Source organism: Papaver somniferum, chromosome 1 (assembly GCF_003573695.1).
Source record: "Papaver somniferum cultivar HN1 chromosome 1, ASM357369v1, whole genome shotgun sequence".
NCBI classification, from domain to species: domain Eukaryota; kingdom Viridiplantae; phylum Streptophyta; class Magnoliopsida; order Ranunculales; family Papaveraceae; genus Papaver; species Papaver somniferum.
Window position 1 is genome coordinate 221,188,059 of NC_039358.1, and position 10,016 is coordinate 221,198,074.

A 10,016-nucleotide genomic window follows, 5' to 3' on the forward strand; every position below is an offset into this window, starting at 1 on the left:
ATCCTAAAGACTTATTAACTGATCGGAATTCAAACAGATGGGAAATATTAGTTTATGGGTCATCCAATGGAGAAGGGAATGGTATTAGTATTGTATTCATTTCACCAACAGGAGCGCGAATGGCTTACTCATTCAGATTGGATTTCGCATCCACAAATAATGAGACTGAGTATGAGGCAGGTGTACATGCGCTAAAGCTAGCAATTGAAATGAAGATAGAAGATGCATGAATAACTAGTGATTCATAGCTGGTAATTCGCCAAGTAGAAGGTACATATAGTACAAATGGACCATCTTTGAAAAAATACAAACAGTTGGTTATGGATTTAGCAGCGCGAATTCCAAAAATAAGTTGGAGACACATAGGTAGAAAAGACAATAGACTCGCAGATGCATTGGCCTTCATACCCTCCATGTTAATAGATCCAGTTGCAAGGGACATAAAAATACAAACACTCATTTTACCATATATAGAGAAAGGAGAAGCAACACAAACAGATGTGATGACAATAAAAAATATGGAAGAATAAAGTGTGAGTGAAGACAAAGATTGGAGAACTGAAATCCATTTATACCTAGAGAAGGGAGAAGTACCAAGAAAAGGGTTAGAGGCACACAAATTAAAAAGTCGTGCAACGAATTATGAATTGAGGGAGGCATTTTTTATAGAAGATCATTCCTTGGACCTTCGCTCAGATGTCTTACGCGAAAAGAAGGAATAAAAATTTTAAAGGAATTACATTATGGAGATGCTGGTAATCATAGCGGAGGAAGGTCACTCGCATACAGAGCAAAGATACAAGGCTACTATTGGCCATACATGCATGAGGATGCGAAACAAGTCTCAAGAAGATGTGAAGAATGTCAACGTCATGGCAAAAAGATACATGCACCCGGAGCGATGTTAAATTCATCAACAAATGCGTGGCCCTTTGGAAAATGGGGAATCGACATTGTTGGACCATTTATACCAGGAACGGGACAAAAGAGATATTTAATTGTCGCAACAGACTATTTTACAAAATAGGCAGAAGTAAAAGCAGTTTAGCACATTCGTGATAAGGACATATTCACATTCATATTTGAAAATATTATATGCAGATTTGGTATTCCTGCACAGTTGGTATCTGATAATGGAAAGCAGTTTGAGGGTGAGAATATAGAAATGTTACTTAATGCGTTCAAAATTCAAAGCAGAAAATCTAATCCTTTATATCCACAAAGTAATGGACAAGTAGAAGCAACAAATAAAACGATCGCCGACAACTTGAAGAAGAAGTTAGAAGGGCACAACAGAGGATGGTGCGAACAAGTACATAATGTAGTATGGGCTTACAGGACAACAAGGAGAGAAGCAACAAGAATGTCACCTTTCAGTTTAACATACAGGGTAGAGGCGGTATTACCAACAGAAGTTATCATTCCAACAACAAAGAAAGAAGCTTAGAAGAAGAATCTAAGTGCAGATCTAATTCTAACAAAACTAGATGACTTAGAAGATGCAAGAGAGGTCGCTTTGCAACATATGGAAAATTATCAAAAAAGACTAGCTCGAGAATACAATAAACGTGTTAAGATAAGAGAATTTCAACCAGAAGAATTGTTGTTGCGAGAAATCCCAATTTATCAGAGAGGGGGAGATGGGAAATTGGAAAATAAATGGGATCCTTATATAATAAAAAGGATAGTTGGAAATGGAGCTTATGAGTTAATGGATCCAGAAGGGCGGGATATGGGTCGAAGATTAGATCGCCCTTGGAATAGACAATATTTGAAGAAATATTATTCATAGGAGTTTGCGAAATTCATCGCACAAGTTAACACATATGCGAAGTTAAGGATATGAATCCTCATCTTTAAACAGAGATATATTATTTGATTCAATAAACAAGTTTGAAAATTTCGCTCATATTTAAGAAATTCTTTTTAAGAAAAAGGAAAATGTAAGACTTAAAAATAAGACCTTAATAAAAGGCACCAGAAGTGATTTTAATCAGATAGACTAGGAATCTGAATGTGGCGTGCAACCTAGTTCGCATACATGCAAGAGGCAAAAAGTAAGACCTATCGAACGTCATAATCGGAAACCCTAGAAAGCATGACTCAAGGGAAAGCTATACTGACCTTGGAACTTGAGTCATGGAGACTTGGGGTGAGAACAAACGAAAATACCCATCCGGGAGAGGTACCTTAAATTTTCAGTCTAAGATAATAATCTTAGATTGAGAGACTAAGGTGAGAAAGTCTCTCCTAAGGAGTGCAGAAACTCGATCAGCGCGCCGAGGTACATGGTTGAGTCAAGAGTGCCCTGGGCGTCTAGAGCGTACCTTTCCACTCTTGAGAAGTCTTGACTATGATGCACTCGGTCCGAAGATACCCCACTTAGGGTGCGGTCTCACAACCATAAACCTCATCGGTAGTGGGATGTGAGACTGCGAAATCAACTGGTTGTTGAATTAACCGGATGGGAAGAGTCATAACCTTATAACCCGGTAGAGGTAATCTTCTTTGAAGGGGCAATCAGGGGGAAGATAAGGATGGCACCCTCCATTAGGGAGCTGAATTGTGTCAAAAGACGTAAATGTCATAAGACTTTTTACTCAAAGGAGTATCAAGACTTATCATATTTATGCGATAAAACCTGAAGAGGAAATAATACAAGAAAAAGATATGATGAGATCAATGGGTCGATAGACTACAGTGTAAAGACCGCCGGCGATCTCATCGCACAGAAATAAGGCAAGATAAGACCTTTACATAGGAAGGAAAAATAAGACCTCATGAGAGAGAATATATACAAACTAATGATTGTTTTGCAGGAAATTCAAAATTCATTATATCACACACTTGTTTTATACAAGAAATATAATAAGAGGAAAGTATGGGAATTGAAATAATAAAATATTATCTTCCTTGTAAAAAACAAGTTCAAAAGTGTATCAAAACAAGGAAGGAAAATACTGGATGAAAACAAAATTAAACATGTTCATCAGCTACATCTTGTTCGACCAAAGACTTTTTAGCATCAGTATTGGGTCCAAGATTCTCAACTTCATCATTAGTCTTATCAACATACTTGTCCTTATCAACTTGATCCTCTTCATCCTCTTGATCCTTCTCATCATCGCTTACAAATTCATAGTCACTATCCAGTTCAGGGTACTCTTCATCTTCGCTTACATTAAGAGGAGGAATCTTTACAGCAGGAAGAGAGTTGCTTAGAAGAATTCCATTAACTACAGATTGAGCACTAGCATGAGCCATGTGAATAGCTCCCCTTTCAAGGTTTATAGCATTGATCTCTAAAAACGATTGTTGATGTGCGAGTCTTCTTCGCCTCTGTCTCGAGAAGCGGAAAGAGAAAGTTCAAGGTTCGCATGAGATGCTTCCAGGTTCATACGCTCTTTGCGAACTTTGGATAAATCAGATCTCAACTGAGCAATAGTAGATTGGTGAGACCTTTCAGAATCTGCGAAGAATAATAAACTATTAAAATTGGAAATAAAGCTCGCACTAATGAAGTTCAAAGAAATAATTAAACAGTAACAAGGCAGTCAACTCTAGCTGACTACCTTCGCAGAATTTAGAAAGAAGAAGGGTGTTATTCTTCATACTTTCCATAGCTTTATCAAAATCATCGCCAACTGAACCATTAAGACTGGAGCGAATCTTCTTTTCATCAGCAGAGAGAGACTTATTCTTTTTCTTAAGAGCATCATGAGAATTCCTTAATTGATTATATTGTTCTTGAAGATGATTCTTTTTCATAGTCAAACTTATTTTACTTTGAATGATTTTTTCATTCTGGGTCTTTAATTCCTTAAGCGATGTCTCATGTTGTACTTCAAGTGAACGAAGAGCTCGCGCTTGATCTTCATTTATTTTCTGAAGAATTGAATATTGGTGCGAAAACATTGCTTCTTTGCTTAAGAAAGAATGCTTCTCCCTAGAAAGGATATGATTTTCTTCTGACAATGTTTCATGTATTAGATCAGCATTACGTGACAATTTAGAAAAGTGGCATATTTGACTATTTAATACTTCAATTTCTTGAATGAGATGGTTATATTCATGGGTTAGATTATTAATCTGATCAAGTGAATATGAATGTTGATTGTTTAGTTGGTTTAACTGAGTCTGCAACTTCTCGTTATTTGTCAGCAAGAAATTGAAAAGTATATCTCTCCAAAACTCGCTTCTAGTTGAAATCTTAATATATGCATGAATAAATTTAAGGAATGTTGGTAAGCGAAGAAATATATCATAGGGTACAATAAGAAAAGGAGAAAAAAGTTACCACTAAGTTCTTGGTTTCGGTTGTGAAGATTTTCAGCCTCAAGATTTGCAACTTGAAGTTCTCCCTCAGCTTCTGGACCTCTTGAAGTTCCACTTTCAATTTATTGACTTCCTTCTCCAAGGAAGCATTTTGTTGCGAAAGTTCCAATTGAGAGCAACTAGATTCAAAACGCCCTTCAGCAAGAATCATTCGACGATGAGAATCCTAAAGAAGAAAGAAGATGAGGATAAGAGGTCAAGATATTAAAGTTGAGCAAAGACATGAAAAAAGGAACTTACCAAGACATCTAGAGAAGTATGGAAGCTTGGATCAATTTGAGAATGGATCTCATCTCTTGTAGCTCTATCAGAGGGAAATTCGCACAGAAGTTTACTCAAAGCAGAGCAGATGCAAAGTTTGCAAGGGTCACTAGTAGAGGATTGAGCAGAGTTGATGATGTCGGACAGAGTTTGAGAAGCGAAATTCACATTATCCCAAGCATTTTTGCTGAGATAAATGGAATTTAATAAAAGAGAAGAATATGAAGAAGAAGGGATGGATATAGGAGGATAAGGAATAGTGAAATCTATAGGGACAAATACATTAGCATAATTTTGTGAATAGGTATGGATGAATGAAGAAGAAGTTTGATTCGCACCCAATGAATTTGCAGAGGCAATAGTAGGGGCATCTTTCATCCCTTGATCAACAGCAGTTTCCTTTTCACCAGGAAAAATTTCTTCAAGGGTGACAGAAATATTCGCATCAGAAGTTTGAATTGGAGCGGTAGAGGCATTAATATCAGAAGTTTAAATTGTTGTTAAAGGGATGACGTCTGCGACATCAAAATCAAGAATAGAAAGATTTGACTTAATTGATGTAGGCTTGCGAACTTTCTTAGCATTTGGTTCTTGCACCACCCATCTCACAATCGGAAGCCTGCGAACACAAAGTAGATAAGAAATAGAGGCAACAATATTGTTTAGTAACAATTGGATATTTCTTACTTCTTTGTTGTGTGAAGCTTTCCTTTTCTGAGATTCTTTATTTGTATCGTTTGAAGAATAATTAGGGTTTTGAACGGTTATCCTGAAGGTGCTTAAAGAAGAGTTTTTCTTGCAATAGTATGGGAATTAGGTTAATTAAAAAGATAACAGTTATAATCAAGAATCATGATTATCAGAAGAATAAAAGGATAATCTTGAAAGAGGAAAACAAACTTTGCATTTTTATCCATGGCAACAGTGTCAGAAGAACAATAGCAGCAGGGATGAAGCAAACAGCGGCAACAAACAGAGGAGGAAAGAGAAATTTTAGTGAAGAATAGAAGAAAAGAAAAGGTTATTCTTCCTAAAAGAAATCAATAAATAGATGGGAGAGACGACCGGTTATAAACAGTTTGAGCCGGTAAAAAGGAGAAGAATCGACACGTGTGGATAGATAAACCTGAATTCCGGAAAATTGCCGGCAAGGTAAAATGTGAAAAGACAAGCTAATGCGATATTATAAGATAGATGTTTCTCATACCGCTCACTTTATAGAATAAGCCAAATGAGAAGAGGCAAAATGTAGGAGTGGAATATCGCATATATCAATAAGTATGCGAAGTGAAGATTATCTAACATAAGCGAGGGCTATCGCACACAGTGAAGTTGAGATGACGACTGGGTGATGTCAGGAAAGTCACGAGTAAAGTATGATGTTCTATGCGAAATATAGTTTGTGCGAGAATTAGTGAGTGTAAATGAGCGAATGTATCGCATAATGATTCCGAAAATAGTGGATCTCTTAGTTGTCATCCACTATGAGGAATCTTATATAAAGGAAAGAGGTCATCACATAGGGAGAGATTTTTAGTGTGAGTTAGACAAGAAACTAGGAGAGAGAAAGTTTATTTGGAGAGCAAGTAAAGTCATTATAATCCTTTGTATCCAATTATAAACCTTGATAATTAATAAAAGAATTCATTATGATTACTTAGGTTATTGTTTAGATACATTGGGGTGTGATTGTAGGTTTTCTTGCAACTATAGTATATTTATAGGGGATTCAATCTGTTTTCTATTAGCTTTCTACTTCAGATAATATATAACAACTTGAGCCTTAACCAAGGCAATTATGCTTTCCTAGTCTCCCATGAATTGCCTGAACTAAGAAGCCACCGCCTAAGTACCGCGGTTCAAACCTCCTGAATATTGCTAGTTTGGTAACTATCCACGTACGTGTAGGGTAGTAGTAATAGATCTGGCCACGATCGTGTATTTTTCTTTTTTGGAGAAGATAAAATTCATTCATTAGAGAGTGTTGAGCAAGCACTAAAAGAAACAACACACGGCTATTCAAATTGGACAACACAAAACGAGTAAAGGGGAGTGCAAAACATGGAACAAAAAAACATTTCCCCTACTACATGTTTGAAACTAGTTACTACTTAAAAACCTCCCAACCGTGCATGAAATCCACAAACTTAAAATGCTTAAAGGATTCATGAACTCTCGCCCAACTGAATAAGAAAGCCTTCACTTGAATAATAACTCTTTCTGCTGTTTTTTTCTTGTTGCGGAAAACTCTATCGTTCCTTTCCTCCCAGATTTGTTGCCATATGGCGAAAGGAAAACAGAATTTAAGAAATTCCCTTGGACTCCGAGAGGCAGAACCTTAAGAAAGCCGTGTTTAATAACTGATCTTATGTGTGTAGAGGTCCGAGCAAGACATGAGTTTTAATTTAACATAGCATTAGTTGTTTGTCGGAAATCTCCGGGTTATTATAGAGAATCAGGTAGCTGTAGATACTTGAATTCTCTCTCTGCTGTATCTCTCTTCTTCCCTAGATTGAAGAAGATCCGCTTTTCTTTTTCCCAATCTCATCTCATCTCACCTCATCTTAGTTTGAAGAATGGTGATACATTTACGTACCACTTCTTTACCTCGTCCATGTTATCTCTGAAACCCCGTAATCATTTTCATCAATCAAAATTTTATGTGTGTAGGTGATGAGCCAAAGGTTGACTAAGTCCGGCACTTGCCTTCTCAATTGATTATCGGAAGATTGTCTAATCAAGCTATATGTGTCCCATATTTAGATTTCTGGATATAAGTTCCAAGAATTTGTAATAAGTGAGCTACTCTAGCTAGTAGAATCCTTATAAGGTGCATGCATAATTTGGTGTAAGCCGCCAATCTCACATTTGAGAAGAAAAAACAATCACTAGTTAAGGAATAGAAAGGTACAAAGCGCACCTTAAATGCAGACTACTACAGTATAACATGGTAAAACATACGACATCTTGGCTAAATGATATATTTGCATCCTAGGGAACCATTATATGAACCAAAATTATTTTTTACTGGATATTTTTTTATAGACCTTAAGTGTCTCAAAGATCTATTGTTCGTTCTTTTCTGACTTGAATTAAAGTAGATTTAAGGGTAAGGAAAACCCATTTGCAAGAGAGAAGGAGAATATGAGCATAACTTTTCCATTTATAGTATACTCCAACGTCTCGGTTTTAGTGCTTGTTAGTACTGGATATCCAAATACGCATTAGACTACAAAGGTTGGCTTGAAGGTTTTTGGCAGCTTGAAGGTCTGGAGTATCTGTAGACCCGATCCCTATGATATAGCAGCTTCTAGGATTTAACTACATGTAGTGATAAGGCTTTTTACTGTCGCTGCTGTTTTAACTATCAACTTGGATGGGTGGTGAGACTGTAATCTGTAATGTCGCATCATTCATGGGTGACTGGTTTTTGGTGGGAACGACTGTTGCAGATTCTGTACATACAAAACAGATTTTTTAAAGAATTTAGATGTATTGGGTGGGCTTCGTAAAGTTTAAGACATTTTGATGTTTCCCCGGCACTAAATCTTACAGATCCTTACAAACCTTACAAACCCTTTCGCTCCATGGTCGGCAAGTTCAATAACCAACCAAAACATGCATCTCAGGTCAACGAAGCTTTGGTCAATCTTTGGTCAATAATTAGGGTTTCATAAGATTCTGCCACGTTGGGTTTGTTCAGTCGGTTTTCTCTTTTTACATTATTTAGAAATCATTTACTAGAATTCCTACTAGAAAACTAGTTTGTGAATCCTGCATAAATATACGCATGCACGTTTGTGATATTGTTATATTATTACTCATACAAACCTAGAGAGATAAAAACAAAGAGAGACAGAAGGGTTTTGGAATATCGGAGAGCTCGATCAGTCAGAGAGCAGCAGTATAACAATCAGCATTGTAGAGTCGACATCATCGAATATGGATTTTGGGGAAATTCCCAGAGGTTATAAGTTCAATCCAACTGATCATCAACTCATTGAATTCTACTTAACGCCAAAAGTTCTCGGAAGAAATATGGGTTTTTGTTCTTGGTTCTTGTTCGAAATAGATCTCTACAACGACTACAGCAATCCTCTAGTGCTGTTTGATGAGATTAATCAAAAATATGATAAAAGATACTTTTGTGATGATAAAGAGAAAGGCGACCAAATTCGCTACTTCTTCACGCCAATAAATAGGGTGTCTAAAACCGGCAAGAATGTGAAAAGAACTACGAGAGATGGAACGTGGGATGGAGACGGTTCTAAAAACATTAAACAACCTGGAACCAATACTCTTATCGGCACAAATAAATCATATAAATTCTCGTGGAAGGATGATGATTCGGAGTATGCAAGAAGAGGAAATCAGTCATCTTGGATTATGCACGAGATTTCGTTGCCACAAACTTTTTATGATTCTCGCGGGATGAAGGTATGTTCTTTGTTTCATCATCTTCCTTATTTACCTTTTTTTTTAAAAGTTTTTTACTTTCACCTACCTAAGTTTTATTCGAATCACGAAAACCTTGCTTGACGTCGATTTATAAATCTAACTCATGCATGTTCTCAAATTTATGCGCTGGTTTGAACTTGCAGGAAAAGTATGTTCTTTGTTGGATTAAAAGGAAGGGCGGTGCACATGCTGACGACCAAATAATACTACCACAACAACCACCCTTTCCAGTAGTACGTCAGCCATCAACAAGAACAACGTTTTCACCCTCAGTCGATGCATATCAGGTACCACAAAAACGACAACGCTTTGAAGAACCAGATGCTGCTATTAAAGATGCTTCTTCGTCAGCAGTCCAAGATGACATGTTACCAACTAATCAGCAGGATAATCTTCCCACCTTCGGCTCTACTGAGTTACTCCTACAAGAAGAAGATAACTTGGATCATGAATTTGCCTTAACCCTCGAGGCAGAATTAGAAGTAAGCAATGATGAAACATTGATGAATTTAAAGCTTGGAGAGGATAATTCTGTTGCTGAAGCCATGAAGACATGTGTACCAGTACCAGAATCAACAACAATATTTACACAAACACAACAACCATGTTATGTTAATGGACCATACATGTCATCACCACTATGGGTACAACCTCCGTCACCAGCAATCAATACACCTGAAGTAAGACCAGTACAACCCTCATACGTTAACTTGCAGTCATCGACATCCACATTGCCAATAACAATGGATGATGTAGGGTCATTATTACAAGCACCATCAACAGAAATATTTTCATCTACAGAAGTAACACCCCTGACTAATAATCTTTGGGATGACAACTGCTGTGCCGGTGATGTGATGGCAGAGTTCAGCATTCAGGATAACCTTGACGACATAATCATGGGTAGGGTGGAAGATACCGGTGACAGGGATGATATTAACTTTGATGAAATTTTCGGATAA

The 10,016-nt window shown here is 37.0% G+C and overlaps 1 protein-coding gene across 1 annotated transcript; it reads left to right on the plus strand.

The window, feature by feature from the left end:
• Nucleotides 1-8,538: 8,538 nt before the first annotated feature.
• On the plus strand, nt 8,539-10,016 carry LOC113360719 (protein ATAF2-like). The gene is made up of 2 exons (XM_026604191.1): nt 8,539-9,033; nt 9,198-10,016. Exons 1-2 carry the CDS (start codon nt 8,539-8,541, stop codon nt 10,014-10,016), a joined length of 1,314 nt encoding a protein of 437 aa, XP_026459976.1.

Coding starts and splice junctions, on each gene's coding strand:
- LOC113360719 (XM_026604191.1), top strand. CDS start 8,539: ATGGATTTTGGGGAAATTCCCAGAGGTTATAAGTTCAATCCAACTGAT. Junction 9,034..9,197: donor ATGATTCTCGCGGGATGAAG/GTATGTTCTTTG, acceptor TTGAACTTGCAG/GAAAAGTATGTTCTTTGTTG.